Source organism: Physeter macrocephalus, chromosome 18 (genome assembly GCF_002837175.3).
Source record: "Physeter macrocephalus isolate SW-GA chromosome 18, ASM283717v5, whole genome shotgun sequence".
Classification (NCBI taxonomy): Eukaryota; Metazoa; Chordata; class Mammalia; order Artiodactyla; family Physeteridae; genus Physeter; species Physeter macrocephalus.
Genome location: NC_041231.1, coordinates 5,314,636 through 5,341,539, shown reverse-complemented (window position 1 = coordinate 5,341,539; position 26,904 = coordinate 5,314,636). Strand labels below are relative to the sequence as shown.

Sequence of the window (26,904 nt, the reverse complement as noted above, 5' to 3'; positions counted from 1 at the left end):
GGGGACACCGTGCTCCCCCGACCCACTCATCCGCCAATGCGACAAGGCTTCTCGGCCTCCGGTAGAGGATGGCGCCCCCGGACAAGCGGAAGAGGACGGAGCCGCGCCGGCGACAGGGCTCCCTCCACCCAGTCTCCACCCTTCGCGCCCCGGACCACTGCTCGGCTGCCCCGCTGGACTGGGTGCGGGCCGGGCAGACTGGCCCGCCGATCCGCCTCGCCCACCTGCCTTGTCCCCAGCAGCCGCCGTCTCGCCCCCCCACCCCCCCGCTGGCGAGCAGAGCCCTCGCCCCGACCCCGCGCCGAGGGCAGCGGTGCGCGCCGCCGCGAGGGTCCAGAAGCGGTCCCAGGTCCGGATCCAGGAGCGGGGACCAGTCCCTGGGCGGCCCTGGGGTAGGTTGGGGGTAGGGTTTCGGTCCGCTTCCCGGTGCGGGCCCGGGTCCGAGGACTCGTCCGCCGGCGGCCCAGCGGGAGGGCCTGCGGCGAGCTGCCCTGGGGCGGGTTTCAGGTCCTGGTCCGAGCACTCGTCCGTGGGCGGGTCCAGGGGCGGGGCGGGAGGCCGGCTTCGCTCGCGGGCCGGGCCGGACCCCGCGGACAGCAGCGCGCGCCGGGCAAGCATGGGGAGGCGCTGGTGGCGGCGGCGCGCGCTGGTGGCCGCGTGTCTGGGCGCCGCGCTCCTGCTCCTGGGCGCCGCGCCCCGCGCCCTGCGCCCGGGTGAGTGCTCGCCGGCCCCAGGGCCTTCCCACCAGCGGCCGGACCCCCGACCGGGCGGGGGCACCTACGGTTTCCTCCCGGGCTGGGGGGCTGGCGCGGGTGGGCTCAGAAAGGCTCTAAACGCCCCGCCCTTGTCCCGGCTCCCCGCAAGGGTCTTGTCCCCTCGGAGTTGGTCTCCCAAGGCCCGGAAAGGCGAGAGGTGACAGTCCGGGCCTCCCAGCCTGTGCCCAGAGACCAGGTGAGTGGTGGGCGGCGGAGGGCATGAGGCCCACCCGGGAAGTTTGCCTCCTTTGCCTCGCGCTCACCCCGCTTAGAGCCCGGAAACCCCTCCGGGTCCGCGGGCGCGCAGGGTGGCCGGCTTGACGCTCTGGGTCAGGAGGTGGCCCCTCCGCGCACCGCGCTGCGCCCTGGCGCGCCTGCTCCGCCTGCAGTTCGCACCGGGAAGGACTAGGGTCCTGAGCACCCACCTCATGGTCCAGTGGGGGAAACAGGCAGCCAGTCGTGACCGCCGTGCGGATTTCCAGCTCCGAGCCGGGCACGTGCTGAGTCTTCACTCACGGGGGAGGCCGAGGGGCCCGTGGGTGGCCTGGGGCTGGAGGTGCCCAGTCAGAGGAGTGTTCTGACCTCTGCTCTGTTTGCCTTTTCCTGGTGTGAGTGTGAGTGAGCGTGAGAGTGTGTGTCGGGGGTATCTCCTCCCCCACCCCCTGTGGGCTCTGCAAGAATCCTTGGAATCACACCTTTGGAGCCTTGCAGAGGGGGTCCAGGGAGGAAGTAACCGTGTCCCCAGGTGGGAGGGGACCGTGGGAGTGTGGGGTCAGGGTGGCTCAAGAGATGAGGCTGAGGAGACTTTTGGGTCAGCATGTACCCACCTGGCTGGGTCTGGGTGACCTATCCCTTCCCCCCTGCCCAGGGCCTCAGTACTCCCATCTATAAAATGGGCTGCTCTTCCTTACAGGGTCTCTGGGGAAGTGAAGTCAAACAGGAGCAAAGTGCCTGGCTCCCAGCCTCTTCATCAAGCCAGATGTCACACGGGTGGCGTGGTGCCCCCCGCATCCTGGGGTGAGGGGCTTCCCTCTCCTGCTCACCTCCGGCCTCTGTGACGGCCCCTGGGCTGGGGTCCAGATGAGCCGGGCTTGGGAGGCCTCCTCGGTGCTCACCAGGGCTCTGCCCAGTCACCCTGCTCTGCACACCGTCCCCTCCACGTCTGGACACAGCTGCCCAGACCTGGCCGCCTCCCCAGGTCCACGGGAGGGAGCCGCAGTCAGTCTTTCCGTCCCCCGACCAGTTCTGAGAGCTGGGTGGCCACGGGGGTGGTGCTCCTGCCTCCTGGGGAGCGGGTTCCCATGTCCCAGCGGAGCCGAGCGTCCCCCGGCACTGCGTGGGCTGTAGTCCTAGTGTCTGCGGTCATGACACCGGCCACCCACTCTTTCTTGGACAAATGTTTACCGGGACCCAGGGCCGGGCAGGGCACAGTGGTTCCTGGCCCCCAGGGCTCAGGCTCGGGTGTGGGGGAAGACAGAACCTGCACTTTGTTCCTTCTGACTCCCTCCCTCTCCTGCAGATTAGGAGGGTGCCTCCCGCGCCCCCTTCCTAGCCTCTGCTCAGGCCGTTCCCCACCTGAGCCGAACCTGCCTCATGAATAGCCTTGGCCATGACCCTCTCCCCCAGCACGGTGGCCTCACTGAGTCTGGCCTGGCAGACCCTTCTGCAAACCTGCTTCCAGCGCCCCCAGGTGGGGAGGGGCCTTTCCTCTGCTTCCCAGAGCCCCGCTCTGTTCCTTCTGGACCCTCAGACCTTTCCCCATGGCCTGCTGCCAGCCAGCAGAGCTTTGAGGGCGACCTGGACAAGCAAGGGTTAATCAAGCCAACCTACCCCGCTGGCTCTTCTGCCCCCAAGCCCTGAGCTGAAGCCTCTGACCCAGGAGCCAGTGAGGCCGGGCTAATGGTGGGCCGGGCCTGCAGGCTCAGCAGAGGGGGCAGAGACAGCGGGGCAGAAGAGGCAGGCTCTCTGTCCAGGGCCTCTGGAAATGGCTTCAACAGGGCCTGCGGCCTCTCCGAGTGTGTCCCGGCAGCGTGGCCCGAGGTGGAAGCGGGTGGAGCATGTGGCTTGTGGCAGGGGGACAGGGCTCCAGGGCCCGGAGGGACTGCAGCCCCTTCCTCCAGGCAGGTGAGTCTCCAAAGCGGCAGAAGTTGCCACAAGGTGGGCCGGAGACCCCTGAAGTGGGCTCCGCTGCCCCTTTTCTAGTGGGGAGGTCTGGAGCAGCCTAACCGGTGCCCGTCAGGCCAATGCTGACCTAGTGGCCAGGGTCCTGGGGATGAGGAAGATGCCAGAGGAGGGGGGACAGCTGCCTGGGGCACTGCTGCCCTCAGCGCCCTACCCTCGCCACGGCCCCACTGACAGGCCCACTGTCCCCCCTGCCCGCCCCCCCTTGGCTTCCCCTGTGGCTTACCCCCTTTTCTAGTGGGGAGGTCTGGAGCAGCCTAACCGGTGCCCGTCAGGCCAATGCTGACCTAGTGGCCAGGGTCCTGGGGATGAGGAAGATGCCAGAGGAGGGGGGACAGCTGCCTGGGGCACTGCTGCCCTCAGCGCCCTACCCTCGCCACGGCCCCACTGACAGGCCCACTGTCCCCCCTGCCCGCCCCCCCTTGGCTTCCCCTGTGGCTTACCTGGGGGGGGGGGGTGACTGCTTCTGTGTGATGCCCTTGACCACGTATTTGCTGGGTGCCTGCTTGTACCAGCGTCAGTCTGGGCTGAGGACAGAACTTGCTGATAACCTGCCCTCCCGGAGTTTCTGTTTTAACATCAAAAACCCAGACCTGCAGTCTGTACCCTCTGTCCCCAGAGGCACACCCAGGGAGAGCCCTGATGCTGCTGCTTTAGCTCCCCACCCCTGCTGGTCCACAGGGGCCTTGCTGGGAGGTGCTGGAGCCCACCCTACCCCACCCTGTCCTGACCTCCATCCCCTTCCAGGTTCACAGGGTTGAGCATCTTTCCTGAGGTTGGCAATCAGGGGTGTTTCTCTCAGAGCCAGGCTGGGCCTCTGCCCACTTCCAGGGGACCCTGGGTGGTGGGGGGGGTTGTTCCCAGGGGGCCCGCCCCTCCCTTCTGGGCTGGACTGCTGCCCTCCTCGTCCTCTGGGGCACAGCCCATCCCTTAGGGCCCTGCTTCCTGTCCGAGGTCCGAACGTGATGTGGAGTAACAGGGACCTTCTCCCCCAACAGCCTTCCTGGAGGGGCTCCAGGGGGAAGGACCCAGGAGGCTCGGGTGGGGATGCGGGCTCTGTCCCCGCTGTCCATCCGCTGCCTTCTCGGGCACAGCAGCACCTGGGGACCCAGGCCGAGGGGACAACGGTCCACGACGGTCTTGGAGCCCCTGCAGTCGTGCAGTGTAGGGCCCTGTAGGCAGCCACCGTTTCTAATGAGACACCAGGATTTGGTCCCATGCAGAATAAATGCAGAAATGCCCAGTGACTCCTGGTGAGCCAAGGTGCCAGGGCTGGGGGTGGGGGGCGGTCAGTGAGGACAGGGCCCCTGAGGCCTCAGCAGCAGCCCCTCAGTGCAGACGTCCAAGCTTGCCCCCGGTTGCCCTGTATCCGCTGCCTCCCCCGGAGCCCCTCAGGCCCCAGCCCGCAAGGTCTCTCAACGCCTGCCCCGTGGCACCCCAGTGCCCGACTGGACCCCCGACTCCTTTCTGTCCTGGCCCTGGAATCACAGCAGGTGACGGGTCAGAGACGGGGCGCCCCCAGAGGGCCGTGTCTCAGACTCACTGGGCCAGATGCTCTGCCATCAGGGCCTCGAACCACGTCTGCATCTCTAGGTCTGGCTTTTCTCTGTGGTGGCCTCACTCCCGGATCCCCCACCAGCAGGCAGCGCCTTCACCCGTGGTTTCAGCCAGGGTCCCAAGGAGGCATCTCATTGGCCTAGATTGGATCACATGGTGCCCACCTCTGAGCCAATTGCTGTGGCAGAAAGGGAAGGAATGCTCTGATTGGCCAGACTTGGTCACATGCCCAACCCAGCAGCTACGGGAGTGGGGAGCCTAGCAGAACCACATGCAGGGAACAAGTAGGTTTGTGTCTGGAGGGCAATCAGGTGGGCGACCAAAAGGAGGGGGTGTGGCTGCTGGGAGCCCAATCAGTAGATGCTCACCACACTGCTGCCCACTCTCCTGAATTGCCGAAGGGTTCGGAGCTCTAAGGCACCTTCCAGGCCTCCAGAGAGTAAAAGTCAGCTGGCAAAACAGAAGGCTCCAGAGTAGGGACTGGTCGTCTCATTTTGCAGAGGAAGACGCTAAGATCAGTAGAAACGAAGTGACTTGCTCAAGGCCACCCAACTAGGAAGTATGGGTGCCAGGATTTAAATCCACATCCAAATCCCAACCCTTATGCTTTCTACTGTACAGGGCAGGGGTATTTGGGTTGGGCTTTGCAGGCTGCATAGGAGTTTACCAGGTGGGCCACAACGAAAGAGAATTGCATGCAGAGGGAGTGGCACAGAGAAGCACGGAGGAGTGAAATGGCCTGGTGTGCTAAGGGATGTGCTGCTCCCTCAAGGGTTCATGAGAGGGAGCAGTGAAGTGGAGGCCAGGAAGGTACTGTAGGTTGGTGAGTGGCCTTGACTGGCAGGCTAGGAATTGGGGTGATTGCCCCATGGCCAGGAAGGGCCCTCGGTCTTTAAATAAATACTCGCAGACACTAGCCGAGGTACAGGGATTATAAGAAAACAAGACAGTGCCCTCCTTGCAGAGCTGACCTTCCAGAGGGGCAGCCAGACATCAGCCCACACAAATCAGATGATCTCAGCGGTAATGAGTGCTGTGAATAAATTAACGGGAGAGGCCCTCTTTCTGGTGGGACATTTGAGCTGAGATCTGAATGAGAAGTATTGACCCTGAAGTGTAGAGGTTTCTCCCGAGGTGGGGACGCACCTAATGTGTCCACTGACCAGCAGGAGTGCAGTGTGGCTGGAGCTGAGTGAGTGAGCAGGGAAGGGTGGGGCTGGGCCTGGAGAGGCCCTGGAAGGAACTGGGACTTGCCATCAGCCAGCGAGAAGCCACGTGGGCTTTACCATCACACGGTGGTGGGAGTAAAACCTGTGATTGTCCCAGGCAGAGGGGACGCAGCTGTACTAGGAGTGATCTGACCAAGCAGGGTTCCGTTCCGGGCGTTGTAGAGCTCAGTGTAGTCTGAATCTTAAATACAAGTGGAGAGATGGCTACTTAAAAAAAAAAAAAAAAAAAAAGGTAGCAGGATTGCTTTTTTCTTGTGAAGGGCTTGATCTCTGGAGGAAATATCCCTGCCCCGGGCCTGCAGGTCACAGGGGACCGAATGGTCCTGCCCATCTGTTCTTGCGACACTGGCCCAGCTAGAACTTATTAACCAGAGGCCGCGTCGCAACCTCTGCTCCCTGGGCAGGGGGTCACCAAGCACAGCTTCCCCCACGGGTGCAGCCTCAAGTGGCCCGGGTACGGCTGCGCCGGGACTGTCCTTAGGGTGAGCGGGCCAAGGACCGTTTGTCGGTTTCTCTGTTTTCGGCTTCCCTGGGTGGCGTGCCACGCCCTGGCCTGCGGTGCTGTGAGGATGGGCGGGGTAGCGTGCAGGGCAGGGTGGGCCCCGAGGGCACGGCAGTAAAGGACTCACGCCGAGGCCTGGGGTCAGGCCCGCTTAAGGCCCTTACTTGCTGTGAGGCCTCAGCAGTTTTCTTTGCGTCTTTGAGCCTCAGTTTCCCCATCTGTCAAGTGGGGATAACAATAGTGCCCACCCCCAAGAGTACGCATGTCAGTGAGCAAAGCAAGGGCACGGTGCCAGGCTCTCGCCCACCCAGCACCTCCTGCCCGGCTCCCCGGCCTCCCTGCAGGCTCCTGTGCCGCCCAGGACACTCCAGCCCACGTGCAGCGGGCACTGCGCTGTCAGGCTGGGCCTCACGCCGGCCCACTGGGCCGGGACCCAGGCCTGCTTGGGAGGCTGGGGCTGCACGGCTCCCCGGCCTGTACCCCGTGGGCGTGGGCCCTGGGCGCCCCCGGATTGCGGGCAGCTCACCCCCTCTGCTTCCCGCCCCTTCACACCCAGCTAGTTTGCTTTGAGCCATTTCCGACATCCTGCTGTTTCACCTTCTCCCAGCCTCTGTGCCTGTCCTCCTGTGTCGCTGCCCTTGTCTCTGTCGCCTCTCAGTCCCTCTCCCCCTCCTTCCCCCACCCTCTCCCCCTTCTCTCTCCCTCTCTCTCTATAACCTATTTTTGTTTCCTTTTCCAAAAGAGAACCCGCCTGCGGTTTTGCCTGTGGCTGCTCTGGGCTGGCCCAGGCCCCTCCCTGGCCACGAGGCTGGGCCTGCCCACCTAACCCTCTGGCCTGTCTGCTCCACAGCGCCCTTGGCAGGGAGGCCTGGGACCTGGAGGCTGGTGGAGGGGCTGAGGGCAGAGGACACAGGCAGGAGGGGCTTGGCGACAGGAGTGGGGGTAGCAGGATGCCTCCGTGTGGCCCTCTGGGGACGGCCCCTTCCCTCGGAGCCCAGGCCTCCAGCTTCATGGAGCCGGGGCTGGAGCCAGGGATCGCCAGCGCACTCCCCTCCGACCCTCCTCCATGGCCAGCCTGCCCACCCCGCCGGGACCGCGGCTCTTCTGCTCTATGCAGTGGCACGGGTGGAGCTGGGCGGGGGCGGCCCAGCCCTGTAATCACTGGCCTCGGCTATTCTGGGCCTCTCGCCTTCCACCCACTGGCTCCCGGGGTCTGGGATGGGACCTACTTTCCTGCAGGCTGTGGTCTGGCCAGGAAACGAGGGGCCCCACACAACGCTTGGTGTTTCCGGAAGGCTGCGTGCTTCCGAGTCGTGGGGCTCTGGGGTGGAGGTGGCCTAGGTCTGCTCCTCTGCACGCCCCCGCCCCGGGGGGCACCAGCCTTTTCTCCATCCCCAGCCGTGACCCTGAGGGAAGCTCCTCCCCTCTCAGAGGCTCCAGTTTCCCATCGGCAAAGTGGTGAGGCGGGCGCCCGCCTCCCAGGGCTGTGCGTGGTGCTGGGCTAGCGTGGTGCCCGCAGCTCCTGGGGCCTCCCTGCCAGCCGGCAGCCGGGAAACGGAGGTTCAAGTCTTGGGAACACTGATGACCCCCAAGCCCCGGGCAGGCCCTGAGAGCCTCACCCCTCCACGGGCCCTGGTCACAGGAGAGCTTGGTCCTTGTTCTGGGGAGTGGGGAGGGGCCCTGAGGCTTCCAGAGGCCTGGCAGGGGGGCGGCCCAGCCCTGTAATCACTGGCCTCGGCTATTCTGGGCCTCTCGCCTTCCACCCACTGGCTCCCGGGGTCTGGGATGGGACCTACTTTCCTGCAGGCTGTGGTCTGGCCAGGAAACGAGGGGCCCCACACAACGCTTGGTGTTTCCGGAAGGCTGCGTGCTTCCGAGTCGTGGGGCTCTGGGGTGGAGGTGGCCTAGGTCTGCTCCTCTGCACGCCCCCACCCCGGGGGGCACCAGCCTTTTCTCCATCCCCAGCCGTGACCCTGAGGGAAGCTCCTCCCCTCTCAGAGGCTCCAGTTTCCCATCGGCAAAGTGGTGAGGCGGGCGCCCGCCTCCCAGGGCTGTGCGTGGTGCTGGGCTAGCGTGGTGCCCGCAGCTCCTGGGGCCTCCCTGCCAGCCGGCAGCCGGGAAACGGAGGTTCAAGTCTTGGGAACACTGATGACCCCCAAGCCCCGGGCAGGCCCTGAGAGCCTCACCCCTCCACGGGCCCTGGTCACAGGAGAGCTTGGTCCTTGTTCTGGGGACACTGGAGTGGGGAGGGGCCCTGAGGCTGCCAGAGGCCTGGCAGGTGGCCCGGACAGCGGGCTTCAGGTACACACAGAGGGCTCTGGAGGCCGGGGCACGGCCTGTCCGCCTGCCATTTACTGGTCCATTCAACCACCTCCACCAGACACTGCTCCAGCCCCGCGGTTCTCAACGTGCGCTGCCGGGCCGGCAACACACCTGCGCTGTCAGAAACACAGGCTCCCGGGCCCCGCTCCACACCTACAAGGGCCAGAACCTCTGCGTGGGGGGCCAGGCCGCCTGTGTTTCAAGAGGCCCCATGCACGCTGGAGCTGGAGAACCACTGCTTGTGGTCAGCTGGCCAACAGATCAGTTCATCAGATTTTCCAGGTTTGCTTGTTTGCCAAAGACTTGTCTTAAGGAGAAGTCTTGAATCCTGGAAGCATTTTAAGACTCTTCATTTGGCTGAAAGCCAAGGATCATGGAAACGTTCGTTCTTTTTATGAATATATTATTTTCTCATATGACCCTGAATTCTTAAAGATATTCCTCATATGAATATTCCATATTCTTATGAATTCAATAATTTCTCAGTAGCCATTGAATATATTTAAATTCGTAAGCCAGATTTACACGTTGTTGTATATATTATTTTTTATGGTCAATATTATTTATTTTTATTGAGATAATACTCTCATTCTATAAAATTCACTTTTTTAAGGTGTACGGTGGTTTTTAGCATATTCAAAAGCTGTGCACTCTCACAGCTGTACAAACCCAGAACGTTAGTCACTAGCCCTGCCCGCCATGTTCCCAGTGCCTGCCTGCCTGCCCCCCCCTCCCCCCATCCCACCCAGAGCCCCTGGAAACCACTCATCTACTTCCTGCCTCTATGGATTTGCCTGTCCTGGACGTTTTATATAGACGCAGTGCAGTCAAACAATGTGGGTAGGGCCTTCTGTGACGCTTTTTTCCCTCAGCGTCAGGTTACAAGGTGCATCCACAAGGTAGCAGGTGTCAGTGCTTCACTCCTTTTTATGGCCATTAAATCTGTTAGCTGTGGGTTTTTTCCCAGATCGCCTTTATCAGTTTGATGAAGCTCCCTTCGATTCCTAGTTTGTTTAGTGTTTTCATCATGAAACGGTACTGAATTTTGTGCCGTGTTTTTTCCGCATCTCTTGATGATCAGGTGGGTTTTTTTCTTTATTCTATGAACACGGTGTATTACCTTGATTGATATTTTTATGTTGAACCAACCTTGCATTTCTGGAGTAAATCTCAATCGGTCATGGTGTATAACCCTTTTTAAATGTTGATGAATCTAGTTCGCTAGTACTTCCTTGCAGATTTTGCATCTATATTCATAAGAGATACTGGTATATAGTTTTCTTTTTTTGTGACGTCTTTGGTTTTGGTATCAGGGTAATACTGGGTTCATATAATGAATTGAGAAGTTCTCTTCTGTTTTGTTTGCTTGTTTGTTTGTTGAAGGGTTTGGTAGAGATTGGTGTTACTTTTTCTTTAAATAGTTGGTAAAATTCACCAGCGAAGCAATCTGATCCTGGGCTTTTCTTTGTGGAAATTTTTAAACATTACTAATTCAGTCTCTTTACTTGTTATATGTCTGTTGAGATTTTCTATTTCTTCTTGAGTCAATTTCAGAAATTTGTATCTTTCTAGAAATTTGTCAGTTTCATATAGGTTAAATTTGCTGTTGTACAGTCGCTCACATTGTATTTTTCAACCCTTTCTCATTTCTGTAAGGTCCACTACTAATGTCTCCTCTTTCATTCCCATTTTTAGTAATTTGCGTCTTCATTCTTTTTTTCTTGGTCAGTCTAGCCAAAGACTTGCCAATTTGGGTGATATTTTAAAGACTGCATTATAATTTATTAGTTTATTAGTAATTATAATAATATTTAAGAAAAACATGAGCCTTTGGTAGTTTCAGGAAGATTGAGGAAGGCAGCGATGAGACAGCATCCCTGCCCTCGGAGGCTACCAGTCTGGGTGAGAGCAAAACCTGCGTTTCCCATGAGGCGACACACACACACACACACACACACCAGCGGGGGACGTACAGGCCACTGTAGGTGTCCGCAGCGGGTCACCTGAGCTGGTCACCTGCTCACCACCAGAGAGCCGGCAGCTTGGCTGTGCCATGTCCGCTGCTGCCTAGCCCTTTCTGTCTGCCCGTGCCCGGGGCCAGGGGAGGCTGGACCCAGCCAGCCTGCTGAGCCCTAACCCTCAGGGCTCCATGCACGTGGCCGGCAGAGGTAGGTGGGAGAGGTTGGGTGGTCAGGGCATTCCCGGAGGGCGGTGGTTTCCACCTTCCCTCTTGTTCCCTCCTGCCCGGTCCCCTCCAACTGCGGAGGGCAGGACGTGGGGGCAGGAGTGACACCAAGCACCCTGCCCTGGTGGACGACGGGCCCTGTCAGTGCCCCCAGAGGCAGGCGGGACACAGGCAGGAAACTGAGTCCCAGAGGTGGATCCAACGTGCCGAGGTGAGTTGGCCAAGCCCCCAGGAACACGGCCGGTCTGTCTGGTGCAGCGGTGAACGCCCCTCTCCTTATGCCCCCAGCGTTTGAAAACAGGGCCATGGGCTCCAGCTGGCCTGGTGGCAAGAGGAGGAGTCCCCTGCAGATGCTCTACGACCTGGACCAGGTAGGTGGACAGACGCCCCGTCCCTCCCTCCGCCTCCAGCCACGGGAAACGCCGAGCTCCCACGTGGACCTGCTGCCGTGGGGCTGCAGCCACAGCCAGCCTCTGTCCGGGAGGGAATGCTGGGCTGCGGCAGGGCAAATCGTGGGCCAGGCTGAGACCTGGGGTCTCCAGCTGTGGACTGAGGCCACGCTCTCTGCAGCACTGCTCCACGTGGCGGAGAGAACGACCAGCGGGCTGTGTGCCACCCACGGCAACAGGCGGCAGCCAAGGGACCCCCGATCTCAGTCCTGCTGTGACAGAGGGAGACAGGCGGGCGCCCCCTCACCAACGGGGGGACCTGCAGGGACCACACACTGTGCCCACACGTCCGGCTCACACACCCCCCAGCAGGCACACTCAGCACTACCGAGCGCCTGCGGGTCACCTGGGTCCCCCCCGGGTCCCGCGGGGGGAGGATGGCATCTGATGGCTTCCCGCACCAGCCTGCACCGACTCGTGTCCAGGCTGCCCTGAGCTCTGGCGGGAGGGCGCAGTGTAGATGGAGACCCTCTCTGAGAAAGGGACACGGGGCTGCAGAGGGACAGTGAAGATGCCGATGGGGGCAGCGAGTACCTGGCGGTGGCCGGGGGCCACAGCGGGGCAAGGGCAATAGGGAGCGGGGAGAAGGACCGCACTGGGCTGGGGCAGGCGGCTGCCCCCCGAAGCCCTGAGGGCTGAGCCCACGGCACCCACGCCCCTGGGGTGCCGGTGGGAGGCCTTGGTTCAGCGAGGGTGACGGGCCTGCCCAGGGCCACACGGCGAGCGGAGGGCAGGCCAGCCTCTCAGCAGGCTTCTGAGGGGCAGGTGGGGCTGGCTCGGCCCGCTCGCAGCCTGAGGGCCCAGCGGCCGCTACGTGTCCAGGCATCCTGCAGCTGCACAAACGACAGCAGAGAAACGGTCTGCCCGACAAGTGCTGACCGTGCACCGGGCACTCGAGCTCTGGGGGCCCAGGCAGGCCTCACGGCAATCCCGTATGAGGGGGCGTCATTAACCCCAGTTACCTATGGCACAGGAAGGCCAAGGACCCTGAGAAGGTCACAGAGCTCATAAGGACTAGAGCCTGGCTGAGGGTCAGCCAGGCTGGCAGGGATGAGGGCTGTGGCTGTAGGACTCCGTCCCGAACCGGTGGGCACAGCCCCGGCTTGTGAATCCTGAGGGACCCGAGGTGGAGTCCCAGCTTCTCTCCTTGACAGCTGCAGGCAACCCACTTCCTCTGAGGCTGTTTTCTCTTCTGTAAAATGGAGAAAGCAGTGCCTGTCTTGGTATTCATGGGGCTGCAAGCAACAGAAAAGCTAGCTGAGGCCAATGTAAGCCTTCGGGACACTTACTGCTTACGTCTCAAGATGCTCAGAGACCAGCAGCCCCTGGTACGGCACAGGGCTCATCACCATCCCCCGGACGTTACTACCGTGTAAGCTACTGGTCTCACACCCCACCCCGGTTTTAGGGAACGGTGACCAGATACTCAGTTTGCCCCGGCGCGTGGCGCTCTGACGTCAGACTTCTTTACCAGGCTGACTCTGACGTCGCACGTCCGTTCTCCGGCTCTCGGGGTCCAGAGTGCCGTGCACGCGATCAGTCACATCCTGCACGCGCCTCAGGCCGGGTACATCCATCTCCCCCCATCCAGGCCCCCTGTCTCCCGCGCGGCCCTGACCCACCCCCGTCCTGTCCCCGCAGGGCCCGCGCTCCGCGCTGGCCGAGGTGCACCGGCAGCGGCGCGACCTGCTGCGCCGGGCCTGCAGCCGCCTCACGCGCCGGCAGCGCCTGCTGCGGCCGGAGGACCTGCGGCACGTGCTGGTGGACGACGCGCACGGCCTGCTCTACTGCTACGTGCCCAAGGTGGCCTGCACCAACTGGAAGCGCGTGCTGCTGGCGCTGAGCGGCCGCGGCCCAGGAGACCCGCGCGCCATCCCCGCGCACGAGGCGCACGCGCCCGGCCGCCTGCCCTCGCTGGCTGACTTCAGTCCGGCCGAGGTCAACCGGCGCCTGCGCGCCTACCTGGCCTTCCTGTTCGTGCGCGAGCCCTTCGAGCGCCTGGCCTCGGCCTACCGCAACAAGCTGCAGCGGCCCTGGGGCGCCACCTTCCAGCGCCGCTTCGGCACCGGCATCGTGCGCCGTCTGCGGCCGCGCCCGGGCCCCGACGCGCTGGTCCGCGGCCACGACGTGCGCTTCGCCGAGTTCCTGGCCTACCTGCTGGACCCGCGCACGCGCCGCGACGGGCCGTTCAACGAGCACTGGGAGCGCGCCCACGCGCTCTGCCACCCGTGCCGCCTGCGCTACGACGTCGTGGGCAAGTTCGAGACGCTGGCGGAGGACGCGGCCTTCGTGCTGAGCCTGGTGGGCGCGCCCGGCCTGCGCTTCCCCGAGCCGCCGTCCAGGGACCGGGCCGCCGCGCGCGACCGGGCCGCGCGCCTCTTCCGCGACATCAGCCCCTTCTACCAGCAGCGCCTCTACGGCCTCTACAGGATGGACTTCCTGCTCTTCAACTACTCCGCTCCGTCCTACCTGCGGCTGCGCTAGCCCTGCGGGGGCGGGGACGGGGCGCGGAAACTGCGCAGGCTGCGGGGCCCTGACTCCGCCCCGAGAGCCGCCGCCCCCGCGCTCTCTCACCCTCGGCCCGCCCACCCGGGCCAACCGCCTCCCCGGTGCAGCCCCCGTGCAGCCCCCATCCCCGCGGGGTGGAGGGGGGCTGGACCCCTGGGTGCCTGCCGCCTGCTTCCTCGAAGCGCCCCAGACGGCGCGTGCTTCCCCAGGACCCCTGAGTGGCTGAGGATGGGATAATAGGTTTTTAGGTTGCGAGCGCCTGTTTTTTGTCCACTCTGTCCCGGAACCTATCCGTGGTGCAAGATTAGAACGCTGGCGCAGCCTGTGGCCCATCCCGGGGCCCTCCCCACCTCACCTGCCCTGGTGAGGACGGCCCTGGACAAGGAGAGAAGCTCGCCCCCCCTCCCCGGGCCAGACCCAGGGCAGGACCAGCCTTGTCTCCAGCTCCGCCCAGGCGGCGACCGTGAGCTGCCGGCCACCTAGGCGTCCTGAGCCCGGATCTCCCCAAGGGCCCTGTTCCGGCCTCACCCTTGATCTCTGTCCCGCTCGGTCTTCCTGAGCCCACAGAGCCCAGGTTGCAACGTAGTTGCAGACTTTATACGACCTTGGTGAGCTGGGGAGCTCATGTTTTTGAAATAAATGTGTTTTCTTACTTTCTGACAGTTTAGAGTTTCTGTGTCTCACTTTGCCGTTTGTTCTGGGGGCATGAGGTTGTCTGATCTTGAGCCTGGGTCACCTTCACAGCAGCCCACAGGTGCCAGAGGTTATGTGGGGAGTGGGATAGGGAGGGGGTACACCATGGGGAGGGTGCTACATTCCGGCTCACGGGGCGACAGTGACACTTGGGGGAAACCTATCCTTTTACTCTGCCTGGGTCGATGCTTAAAGCCAAACCAGCTCAGCCCTTTGGGCCACCTCCTGCCCTGGGGTGGGGTGTGTGTGTGTGTGTGTGTAGTGTGTGTTGGGCTGCTTGGCAATGAGGATCCCGTGTGTGTGTGTGTGTGTGTGTGTAGTGTGTGTTGGGCTGCTTGGCAATGAGGATCCCGCGTGTGTGTGTGTGTGTGTGTGTGTGTGTGTGTGTAGTGTGTGTGTGTGTGTTGGGCTGCTTGGCAATGAGGATCCCGTGTGTGTGTGTGTGTGTAGTGTGTGTGTGTGTGTGTGTGTGTTGGGCTGCTTGGCAATGAGGATCCCGTGTGTGTGCGTGTGTGTGTGTGTGTTGGGCTGCTTGGCAATGAGGATCCCCCCTCAGAAGCTACACACACGCTGTGTTACATCACGCCATCGATGCCCTGATGACACACAGCTTTGTTCCAAGCTCACTCAGCGCCCATGCAGCCTGTGACGTGACCTGTTTGCTGAGTTAGCTCCATCCAGAAGCCACACCCCAGGGGCATCACAGTTACAAGTCACCCTCCTGCTGTGCCGTGACACTGCGTGCCGTCAGCCCTCAGCGCCTGCTGTGGTCTGGCACTCATCACACGCGCACGCACTCCCGCAGGTGGGGCAGCAGTGCACGCGCCCCGTGTCTCCCTGTCACACCCGCCACAGCCCCCCACACAGCCCTCCCGTGTGCCCTGCCCTCGCCTGCCTTGGGGTATCTGCCTGCTCCGAGCTCTCTGGCTGGTGCCAGAACACCTGTCCTCCCAGAGCACAGGCTGTCAGCCAGCCTCCCGGAGCTGGGGTCCCGGCTGGGTCACTGGACGATCCGAGAGAGGCAGGGTCTCGTGGGCAGAGCTGGACAAGTCGTGAGGGCGCCCAGGGGGATCTCAATCAGCCACCCCCGTCAGGGATTCTACTAAAACCAGACGTAAGTTCCTAAAAGGATTGAGATCACCAGCTGAAGCTCCCAGGCGGCTACCTTGCTCACCATTGTCTTGTTTTCCCAGTTCCTCAGTCTCCGGAACTGGGTGGTGCCTCTCAGCACCTTCCTCGGGATGGAACGGATGTAGGCAGATAGGTTTACAAAGACTTGTTTAAAAGAAGTTTCAGTGTTCTTCTGCTTTTTAGGGCTTTCATTGTCAGGAAAATGTTTCCCAGATTTCTGTAGTTGTGGTGTTGGTTTCTGTCTTTTGTTTTGCTTTCGGTTTTATTTTGTGGCTTTGTCATCCAAGCAGCTTCCTGGGAGGCCTATTTCCATGGTGGAAGAGTTTGCTAAAATAAACCCCTGGTTCTTTGGGCCCGGAGGGATGGTGCACATTCCCTCTCCCGGCAGAGCCCCGCTTCCCACGCCCCCACCCGCCGGACCGGGCCTTGAAGCTTCTCCAGCCGCAGGGGAGGCAGCGGAAGCGCCCTTCGAAGTGCCTGCTTCCGGGGAAAAGCCGTCAGCCCGTCCGAAGGGGTCCCGCCCTGCAGTGTTTGCCCCTCAGGTGGGAAACTGCAGAGTTCTCCCGGGACTCAGCTCCAGGTGCCTGCGGGGAGGCCCTCCCTGCTCTTCCGTGGCGCTTGCTGGAACCTCCTCCCAACTGAACTAGTTGCATCCACATCCCTGTCTCCAGACCTGCTCTGGGGAGGATCCACTGCAGACTTGCTTTTATTTCACTGGTCCCTCAGCGATAGGCAGTTAGGCTCACCTGCGTCCTTGCACACACCTGGTCCTGCGCACGCGTGTGTGACCGTAGGAGAAGCTCCCGGAAGGCGGGCCCGCACCCGCGACCACCTTCTCCTTAGGAGTCCTCGGCCCGGTGCTGTGCGTGTTTGGCTCTGCTTGCACTCGGGGCACCAGGCCAATCGAGGTCTGGGCGGCTGCACCTGCACTCTGGCAGCACGCCCCACGCGCCCCACGGGCCACCGTGGTCACTCCTCTGGCCTGTGGGGTGACTTTGCACCGAGAACCCCACTCAGCCTCTCCTGCTGTCAGCCACGCAGCGTGTCGCGAGTCGGTCTGTGAGGTGCTTCCCAAAGCTCGTTTTCTTCTCTGAGGACCTCGTGTACGAACGCTCAGCACACAGCGAGACCAACAGATAGTTCCTTACTCCCTCCCTAAACGTTCTCTCTTTAGCGAGAACTCGCAGAGGAGGAGCCCCGGAAGAGCAGCACATTTTATGACTGGATTCAGGGGACTGACTGAGCTTTTTCTACGACAGAACCACCACCGGCTTTGCCCCACGCGTCCTCCAGCTCCGTTTCCTAAACGCTCTGGGGCCACAGCCAGTGCAGCCTGGAGGTGGGGCTGAAGGAGCCTCTGTCTGTCAGCTGCTCATGGCCACGCGCAGAGGAAACAGTGTGGTGCCCGCAGGTGAGGGTGGGCGCTCAGGGGCCCTCTGGCCGGCAAGTCTCCTCTGGAGACAACGTGCCAGGGGACAGGACCGGACAGGAAGGCTCAGAGCAGCCTCGCCCAGCACAGCAGAGAGTGGAAACAACCAAACATCTATTGGAAAGAGATGGACACTTGCCCACATTGCCAGGGGCGGCCACCCGGGTCCTCCCCAGGGTCCCCCCCGCCCTCTCCCTCCCGGGGGAGGGCCACAGTGAGGGTCCCAGTGTGAGTGCTCTCCCAAGGCTCCAAGATGACGTGCCAGCCCCTGTCTTAGTAGAACAGAGGGGAACCCTTACATCCGCAGCGGCCACCCTCCCACGTATGCTGCTCCTACGAATGCGAGGGGATTCCGCGGGCTGGACTGCAGCGGGCCGGGAGCCCCTCTTCCATTCCCCGAGTCTGCCCTTTAGAGCTGTAAAACACCCACGACGTGGTGTTAGGTTCACGCAGGAAACATTTAGAAAATGCTGTGCCCGTCCCCAAGTCCCCAGCTTTTCTACCCAGAAGTTGTTACCTGCTCCACGCTCGCACCCGCGTACACATGCCCGCACACACGTGCACACTCATACATGCACACACGTACACCCACACACCGTTTCCTAATATACACAGATGGCAGCATTTTAGACACTCTCTGCTGTGCTTTAAAAAAATATCTGAACGTCCTTAGTAGATTGTTCCAGATCAGTATGTAAAGGACTGCCTCTTCTTTCTCACGCCCGTCTAGCGCTTCGCGGGCAGCTGTGGCATAACTTAAAGCCGCCGTTAACGGATGTTTAGGTGGCCTCCGATCACTTGCTATTTCCTGCAGCGCTGGAATGAATACCATTGTCCAAACATCTTTACTTACACATGTGAGCATATCTTTAGGGTAAACTCTTGGAAATGATATTCACACGCTGCAGAACTGACCGTCACCCCATTTAATGGATGAGAAGACGCAGCCGGACATGCAGACGACCTTCCAAGGGGGTGGGAACCTGCAGCGTGCATTCGCGGGGCGACCCTTCTGGGGCTCCTCAGGGCTGCTCGCCTCCCCACAGGTCACCTCAGCCTGAAGGGCGCTCCCGGAGCCGCTGCCCTGAGCGCCCCGGGGGTCGGGTGGCCGGGAGAGAGGCGGCACAGAGTCGGGCTCCAGGAGGGGCCCCCGGGGGTGCGGGCGGCACCGGCGGGGGGGCCGCGGACCCGGGGAAGCGGCGGCTCAGCAGCACCAGCTCCCAGACGTTGCTCGGTGGTGACGGTGGCGGCCGGAGGCTGGACAGTGGCGTGAAATCCGGGGTCCCCAGCCTGGAGAAGCCACACAGAGCGCCGCGCTGACCCTCGGCAGCCTCCCCAACCCCCCTCAGAGAAGTCAGCCGGGGCCGCAACCAAGATTCTGCTCCCAGCGCGGACACGCCGCCTCCCACCTGCCACCCGCCTAGACATCCAGCAGCCTGACGCCTCCCGCGCTCTGCCCCATGCCTGCCCGTCTTGGGAGGGACCGACAGCGCGTGCCACCACATCGTGCGCGCTCCTAGCCCCGGGACCACCTTCCCGAACCACCTCCCGAGACCACCCTCCCCCTCCCCCCTCCCCCACTGGGCCTCTTTCCCCACCTCCCCCATTGGACCACCCTCCTGGCTCCCCCACTGGACCACCCTCCTGGCTCCCCCACTGGACCAAGCTCCCCCCTCTTTCCCCACCCCCCCCATTGGACCACCCTCCTGGCTCCCCCACTGGACCACCCTCCTGGCTCCCCCACTGGACCAAGCTCCCCACCTCCTCCACTGGCGCCCCCTCCCCAGCTCCACGTGAGACCGCCCTCCCACTCCTGTTTGCTAGACTTCAGTGGCTCTCATTACCCCTCAAATAAGCGCTGGCCTTTAGCACCTGGTGATCTACCCACTGCAAGGGGCTCAGGGTGTGAGGGAGGGCAGCCCAGGGGAGCAGGCCTCACACTCCCTCCGTCCAGCACGGAGGACCCGGCCACGCACAACCGGACTGCCAGCACAGGACCGTGACTCGGCTGACCCCTTCACAGGAGAAGCTGAGACCCAGGGACAGCTGGGCCCCCAGCCCCCAGCCTGTCAGTTGAGAGGCGCCTGCAGCCGAGTGAGGGAGGGGTGCTGAGAGCCAGGACCACAGCCTGGGCCAGCGTGGGTGGGGGACGGGCACCATCTGCGCTTCCGTAGGGGCACGGGCGCGGGGGTGCACGCGTGCGCTGCCTCTCGGGGTGTCCGTTCAGGGGATGCTGTTCATCTTTGTGACTCGCCAGGGTTATACACGGGGTGTGGAGCCAGGGGCCTCCCGGGTCAGAACAGACACCACCTCAGCTCTGAGGACCTGCGCACCCACTCACGTCTCTTTGCTGGAGGAGTCGCAGGCCGTGGGCCTGGGGCTGGGGTCCTGGGGGGCAGCGGGGAGGTCCTTCTATGTCTGACACCTGAGTGCCAGTCCCGGTTCAGGGCGAGCGGGTGTGTCTGTGCGTCTTTAGGTTTGCGTGTGCGGGGTCCTTATCAGGGTGTCTGGGTGTTTCGCTACGTGTCGTCCCCCCACCCCCCGTGTGTGTGTGTGTGTGTGTGTGTGTGTGTGTGTGTGTGTGTGTGCGCGCGCGCGCGCACGCTGCCCAGTGTGGGTCCCCTGCCGGCCCCTCCAACCCCCAGAGCTGGCTCTCCTCCACTCTACGCTCGGCCCTGATTCCCCACCCGTGGACGAGGCCCCAGGTGAGGCCAAGCCCGCCCGAGCTGCCCTGCCGGCTGCGGAAGGGACCGCGGGCTCTAGTGTCTCCCCGGGGCCCCAGTTTCCTCAGCCTGGACGTGGTGTGTTCGTGTGTGGACCAGGTGGAAGGCCGGGCGGTGCGGTCCGCAGGCAGCACCGGTGACATCCGGCCTGAGACTCACCCTCTGACTGGGATGGACCTCGTGGGCACCAACGTCTTCTGCAGGGGCAGCTGCTCTCCCGCAGCAAGCTGCTCATCTTCGTGACCTCCCAGGGCTGCAGGGGCTCCGCGTTGGTCTCCGTCAGCCAGGAAAACCTACAGGAGCACTTGGCATCTTTGGGGGCTGCGGCCCAGCCACGTGGAATAGCTCCTGCTTGCCTGGAACTTTCCATGTTCCAGGCAGTGCTCTGAGTGCTTTATAACCATGCTGGGAGGTAGGTATTGCTCTGCCCTTTATGGATGGGGAAACTGAGGCACAGAGAGGTGAAGTGACTTGCCCAAGGTCACACAGCTAGGAAGCAGTGGAGCTGAGATGTCTCGGCCCTGCAGCAGCGGCCTGGCCCCGGGAGCCCCAGGCCCCAGGTATAAGCCTCCCCTTGCTTCACGTAAGGGCCACTCTGCCATGTGCATGTGCCACACTGGGCCTCACAGGACAGAGTCTGGGGCCTGGCGACAGAACAAGGGTCGAGGTGAGGTGTCCAGCCCAGCCTGCTGCGGGCAGCTGCCGGTCCCTCCCACCCCCTCCCAGGCCCCGCCTGCCTGCCTGCTCAGCACACTGCCGTCTCTGCTGGCTCCCGAGTGCCCCGGGGCTTTGCAAACTCCTCCCCCGACACCCCCCCCCCACCCCCGCCCCTGCAGCTGATCCCATCACACCCTCACAGGAGCAGGTGCTGTGAACGGTGACAGGGCCACTGGCCCAAAGGAAGCGGTTGGCCATGGCTCTGGGGTGCCCTCTCTGGAGGCCCTTGGCTCCGGGTGGGATGGGGTCGAAGGTGGACCCCAGCCATCACGGAGCGCAGAGCTGGTCAGGGAGCTCCCTGGGGACGGAGGACCGCCCCGCTCCGGCTGTGTGCCCCAGAGTGCGTTTCTGGGGTGCCTGCGGGGAGGCAGGGCTTGGCCTGGGGTCAGGGCCCGGGGTCAAGGTCTGGGGTCAGGGGTCAGGGTCCGGACTCAGGGTCTGGTACCTGTACGGAAAGTTCCTGGCAAACTTCTCCTCGGTCCTGTTCTTACTCTTCTTACCCTGGTGGGACCCCTTGGGGGCCTTCACGTCCATCGCAGAAGGGGGCTAAGCTGGGGTTCGCCCTTCAGCCACAGCTGGAAGACAGGTGGGAGGAGCCGGTCGGGACCTGGACGGCACGGCTTCCCCTTGACTGACCGCCCGCCCTTGTCTGCCGAGGAGACGGGGCCGAGGGGAGGGCTGTGAGCTGCCGGTGAGCCGGGGCCCCGCCTCAGCACCCTGCTCCAGGACACTTGCTCTGCTGTGAGGGTGTGTGTGTGTGTATATGTGTGTAGAGTGTGTCTGAGCGTGTTAGGGCGTAGTGTGTACATATGTATGTTTGCACGTGTATGAGTGTGTGGGGGTGTACGCATGCGTGTGTTTAAGTGTGCGTGCAGCTCTATGCGGTTCTATGCCCTGTGTGGCTCCGGGTCGCCCCATGGTCGAGGGGACGCTCAGCTGACCGGCCCCAGGAGGCTCCCAGCTGCTCCCCTGCTGGCAGCCACAGCCTCCCTCCACCGCACCCCAGCCGCGGCCACCACGGATCTGCTCCCGTTTGTGTGAGGACGCGGCTGCACGGGGTTGTGCGGGTGGGATTGCGCGGGCCGGCACCCTTTGGAGACTGGCGTCCTCCTGCCGTCGCCGGGCTGGGTCTGCAGGGGCTCCCGCCCAGGGCTGAGCTGGACCAGACTGTCACCTACGGGACCCCGGGGCAGTTCCCAGGCTGGAGGTGTTACGAACAAAGCGGCTGCAAATGTTCATGTACAAGTTTCTGCATGAAGATAAGACTTTCTCTGTTGTAGGCGCCTAGGAGTGCAGTCACCAGGCTGATGGAGGCCCATTTTTAGTTTTAAAGGGAACTGCCACATGGTTTTCGAGTCGCTGGGCCATTTTCCCTGCCCAGCAGTGATGAGTGGTTCTCTTTTAAGGCACCCAAGAGTATAGGTAACCCAAGTCAGGGCTGAGAAGGGCTGGGGTTAAGACCTGACCACTGGGGCTTCACACGCCCCTTGACCCCAGCGGCTGTGCTAATGTGGCTGCACTGTGGTCCCCCCAGCCAGCTCCTCCGCACGTGAGTGACCTTCATGGGCCGATGCCGGCCACCTGCCGGCACCCCGTGCTCCGCAGGCGCGGCGGCTCCCAGCATGGGAGGTCCCGAAGCACCTGCCGAGGCCCTGGCTCCAGGTGGGGATCGTGTGGATGCTGTCAGCCACCCACGGACGTGCTTGACCTGCGGCGGGTCTGACTGCGCCCGGCCAGACAGGTCCCCGGGAGCCAGTGCCCTGGAAGCAGCCCCGCTGGCGACGCAGGGAGGGGGTGGGGAAGGGAAGCCGGGCTGCCTGGCCCCTTGACCGGGACAGCTCCGGGGCACGCTCCCCACAGCACGGCCCGCGGAGGACCCGGCAGGACTGGGCGGAGTTGCCCACCGTGGGGACGCCATGTGGAGCGCCTCGTTCCCCCCTTCTCACCTCCCACCCCTGCCGAGCCGCGGGAGCCACTCCCAAGTAAGGCATCTCACAGCAGCACGCATCTGTCCCCCATCGTGGGACTGGCTGAGCCGCCAGGAACCAGGCGGAGAGGGCGAAGGTTGGTCAGGTCCCCCCAGCACCGCGTCTGACCACACACAAGCGCGAGCACAAGTGGACATGCACACAGGCGCGCGAGTGCGCACGCGCACACACGGGCACGCAGGCGGCCGTCTGGCCCCAGCATCACTCCCCCCACCCCCACCCCTCTGGAGCAGGGCAGCCACTGTCTGCTGGCTCCGCCTTCCCGGTCAGACCTGAAGCCCACCCCCCATCCCAGGCTGGGGCTGCCCACCCAACCCTTCTCTAGTCACAGCAGCTGGGTTTCCATGACAACACTTTGCATGATAATGGATCCTGAAATCTGGAGAAAAGCCTCCTGGAAACAAGGCACCCCTTCCCAAGTCTGGGGTCTGGGTCCCCAGGAGGCTGCTGTCCCAGTGAGGATTGGGTTTTCTCTCCTGGGGGAGAGGTGGAGAGATGGGCCAGGCTGCTCCCCCGGAGGGCTTCGAGGGCCGCCTGGGGCAGGTGGCCCGGCGTCGTGGCAGAGCGTGCTGGCCGTGAGGCTGGATGGCCCCAATGGGCACAGAGCACCAGCACAAGGCCACGCGGGAAGCCCCGGCCTGTGAGCCCCGAGCACAGCGTCCTGGAGGCCGGGCCCCACCAAGGAGTCCTCCTGACCCTGACTTGCCGCCGGCAAAGGGCCGTGTGGACGGGGCAGCTCTACACCAGCGCAGGCTAGGGAGCCTTTGCGGCCTCTGACGTGGGACCAGGGTTGTTACGAGGACGCCAGGGACGTTTCCGTGGCCCTGGCCCCCAGCCCTTTGCTATCAGGTAAAGCTTTCAGCGCCCCCCTCCCGAGGAGCTAGGAGAGGGCCGTGGTCCAGGACGGGGCTGGGTCCGCACAGGAGGTGAAGTGCCTGTTAAGCTCCGTGCAGGACCTTGTTTAATGTTGCCATCTGATGGAGGACACATTACCATCGTCCCATTTTCAGGTAAGGAAACTGAGGCTCTAAAAGGTGAACTGCTCTGCCTGCATCCCCCCTCCCCCAGCACGTGGGGAAGAGGTGGGGTCTGGGCTGTGTCCGGGCCACGTGGCGCAGTCCTGGAGAGGCCGGGCGATGGGAGCCCACGCCCACCGGGCCCCACCTGCAGACCCTCTAAGCCCTGGGCCTGGCCCTGCAAACTGCGCTGAGCCTGCTTCCTGCGGGGCAGCAGGGCCCTGCCGGCTCCAGGGCAGCCCTCCATCCCGCTGCTGCCCCCCAAGCCAGCTTGGGACTGCCCTTCCCAGCCACACAGGCTGCCTCCTCGCTCCCAGCAGTGACCCAGTCAGGGTATGGATCGCAGGGCCTGGCACTGACCCTGCCTAGGAAGATGCCGATGTGAGGGCCACTGCACACCCCCCGAAGACCAGCCCCCCAGCAGGGAGCCTGCAGCCAGAAAGGAGTGGGTGAGCGAACCCCCCAAGGGGCCGGCTACTCACCGGGCCGCCTGAATGACGCCAGAGCCGGGGGAGACGCTGGCTATGGTTCTGGCTGCCGTGCACCAGGTGAGCACTGGCCCCAGGGCCCCAGGGGCCAAGCCCACAGGCTCACTGCAGCATCAGAAGCCCCTGAGGTCACAATCAGTGACACTGCAGCCACGAAGCCACGTGGCTTGGAATCCAGCCTGAAGCCCCGCTGGCCAGGGCGTGGCCGTGAGGGCAGCCGCGTGAGGGCAGGGCTGGCGGGCGTTCCAGCCTCGAGGACCCGGGACGTGAGCACCTACACGTTTGGTGGCAGAGCCCCCAGCCCTCCCTCAGGCTAAGTGCAAGAGGAGGCCTAGAAATAGCGAACAAGTCGCCCCGGCTGCGGAAGAGCTCCTTTTCTGGCTGACCTTGACGGAGCCCTAGCCGCAGCCCAGGAACCGTTGGGCTGGGCCAACGCAGGGGAGTACGGTTGGTTAGGGCGCAGGTCCGGGGCCTGCGGCCCCACGGAGGCCCCACCAGGCTCAGAGCCGTCAGGGTCGCCGCGGGACTCGCAACGGCGAGCATCCCAGGCCAGGGCGCCCGCGTCCCAAGTGGGGATTAGAGGAGAGGAGAGGGGCAAATGGTGTAAAAAGCAAGGCGTCCTCCTGCCATGATGTCCTAGGCCTTTATCTGCGAGTGAACACGTAGGGAGCGTGTCAGCTGGGGTCCCCGGAGCAGCACCGAGATGGGGGTTCTAGTCGAGGGGCCTGCCGAGGGAGGGACGCAGGACAGGGCAGGTCTGAGCTGCCGACTGGTCCCCGGGGAGCCCTGCAGGGACCTCCCCGGAGCTGTTCGAGCCCTGAGGTGGGGGCAGCCTTTCGGGCCCGGGCGGTCACGCCCGGCCTGGGGCCTGTGGTGTCCCGTCCCCGGGAGAGCAGTGCTGAGTCAGCACCTCACGGAGGCCGGGGGCAGGAGGGCTGGCTGGGACACCAGCCTGGTCCAGAGGTCCGCGCAGGGCCAAGCTCGCGGTCACAGAAGAGACGGAGAGGGGGACGGAGGAGGAGGTCTGCAGAGACGGCCGTGCTGTCCGGAGACTCCCAGGAGATTGGGAGGGGGTGGGCGGGTCCACACGGGCGTCCAGGGCTGTGCAGGAGCCGGACTTCCCAGCAGGCTGTCCACACCCGTAAGCCTGATTCAGCTTCCCTGGCCTCTTCTCCGGGCCACGGCGTCTCGGACTAGGCTTAGAAGGAACAGCAGGGGAGCGTCCGCACGGGCTGGGGCCCAGCGCACTGTCGGCCCCTCGGAGCTCACACAGTGGTTGGGTCTGTGAAGGGCTGGGCCGGCCGTGGGCGTGCCAGGCGAGAGCCCGGCCTCTGCCCGACTCGCCGTGCCACCCTGGGCACACACGACCCTCTCGGAGCCTCCGTGTCTGCATCTCGGGGCTGTGGAGGAGGGGGTAAGAACATTCCAGGGGCCCCACTGGCGTGAGGTCACAGTACGGAGGGGACGTGAGCTTTGGTCCGGGAGGCGGCAGACCCGTGGGGCCGGTGGGGGCTGAGCTTTCCTCGCTTTTGATGCCCCTTGCCTCCTTTCCAGCCTGATCATAGAGCAGCAGAGCCGAAAGCAGGCCTCTGCTGGTGAGGGCAGTGGGTCCACGCGAGGCCCGCCGGGGCTCCCCAAGGCTGCTACAGATTGTGAGGAGAGAGGTGACAAGACGCGCGCTTTGAAAATTTGGCTCTGGCTCTGCGTGGAGGACAGACAGAATGCGGCCGGGAGCGGGCGGGCCAGGGGGCCAGCGGGGTAACTGACACGAGAGACAGACCGTGGCTCCTTGGAGTGAGGTGCTAAGGGAACAGAGGGAAGGGGGCGGGCCTGAGAGATGTTTAGGAGATAAGAGTTACACAGCGTGGTGGCGATGGAGGCCATGAGGGGCTTAAGGTGATGCTGGGTTTCCTTCTTAGCCCCCAGATGGGACTGAACGAAGGCCTGGAGGCAGACCACGAGTCCAGTCTTGGTCAGGCTGAGCCTGACCCTCTGAGAGGTCCCTCCACTTAGGCAGTTAAACATCTGGGTCTGAGATTCAGACGGGTGAATCTGGCCTTAGGACGGTAGTTCGGGTGTCACTGGTGTATCAGCAGTAACTGGAGATACTCGTCCGAAGGGGACAGAGCGCAGCAGAAGTTCGGAGGGCATCAGGCTGACGGTTAAGATGCTCCAATATTTAATGACCAAGTCAACATTTCATGCCCATGAACCAGACAGAGACACAGAGAAGACACAGAGAGTGGTGTCACCAAAGCCAGGGGACGACCTGGCTCTAGGGGCACAAGTGGTCACAGCCTTGGTGCTGTGGGTGTGCTGCGACATGAGGGCTGAGAAGTACTGGGGTCCTGGGGCCGAGTCATTCCGCACGGAGCTGGTCCTGTGAGGGACGGGCACAGACTGCAGGGGCTGGACCCTGAGGTCGCGCTGTCACACTCCCTGTGCCGTGTCCCCAAGGCACTCTCCGTCGTACCCTGCAAACTGGATGCATTTACCACTAACGGTTTTTGTGGGTTCTCCAGGGTTTTCTGCATATAAGATCATATCACCTGCGAAGAGACATCACTTCACTGCTTTTCCAATTTGGATGCCTTTTCTTTCTTTTTCTTGCCGAATTGCTCTCTCTAGAACTTCCAGGACTAGTTGAATGAGCAGTAGGCAAAGGAGGCATCTTTATCTTGTTCCTGATCTCGGGGAAAAAAAAAACTTTCCGTCTCTCAATACTGAGTATGGTGCCATCTGTAGGTTTTTCATATATGGCTTTATCATGTTGGTTTTTGTCAAGTGCTTTTTTTGCATCAATTGAGATGATCATGTGGTTTTTACCCATCACTCTAGTAATGTGGTGTATTGCGTTGACTGATTTCCTTATTATGAAACACGCTTGCACCCTGGAGATAAAACTCACTCGGTATACAATCCTTTAAAGATGCTGTTGAATTTACTTTGCTATTATTTTGTTGAGAATTTTTTTTTTTTTTTTTTTTTTTTTTTGCGGTACACGGGCCTCTCACTGTTGGGGCCTCTCCCG

The 26,904-nt window shown here is 62.7% G+C and overlaps 3 protein-coding genes across 3 annotated transcripts in view; 1 reads left to right on the top strand and 2 right to left on the bottom strand.

The window, feature by feature from the left end:
• The first annotated feature begins 606 nt into the window (after positions 1–606).
• CHST13 (carbohydrate sulfotransferase 13) lies at positions 607–13,729 on the top strand. Its single transcript, XM_024117295.1, has 3 exons — positions 607–713; positions 11,020–11,102; positions 12,822–13,729. Exons 1-3 carry the CDS (start codon positions 617–619, stop codon positions 13,662–13,664), a joined length of 1,023 nt encoding a protein of 340 aa, XP_023973063.1. The 5' UTR covers positions 607–616; the 3' UTR covers positions 13,665–13,729.
• Positions 13,730–17,988: 4,259 nt separating this feature from the next.
• Positions 17,989–20,948, bottom strand: C18H3orf22 (chromosome 18 C3orf22 homolog). The gene is given in 6 exon segments (XM_055079420.1): positions 17,989–18,033; positions 18,035–18,113; positions 18,115–18,231; positions 19,824–19,879; positions 19,882–19,957; positions 20,827–20,948. Coding segments are annotated over 6 exon segments (462 nt in total). The 5' UTR covers positions 20,916–20,948.
• Positions 20,909–26,904, bottom strand: part of TXNRD3 (thioredoxin reductase 3) — a 38,913-nt gene continuing 32,917 nt past the window's right edge. The window contains exon 11 of the mRNA XM_055079418.1: positions 20,909–20,956. Within this exon, the coding sequence (XP_054935393.1) occupies positions 20,928–20,956 (29 nt within the window). The 3' untranslated portion in view covers positions 20,909–20,927. The remainder of the gene's footprint in view (positions 20,957–26,904) is intronic.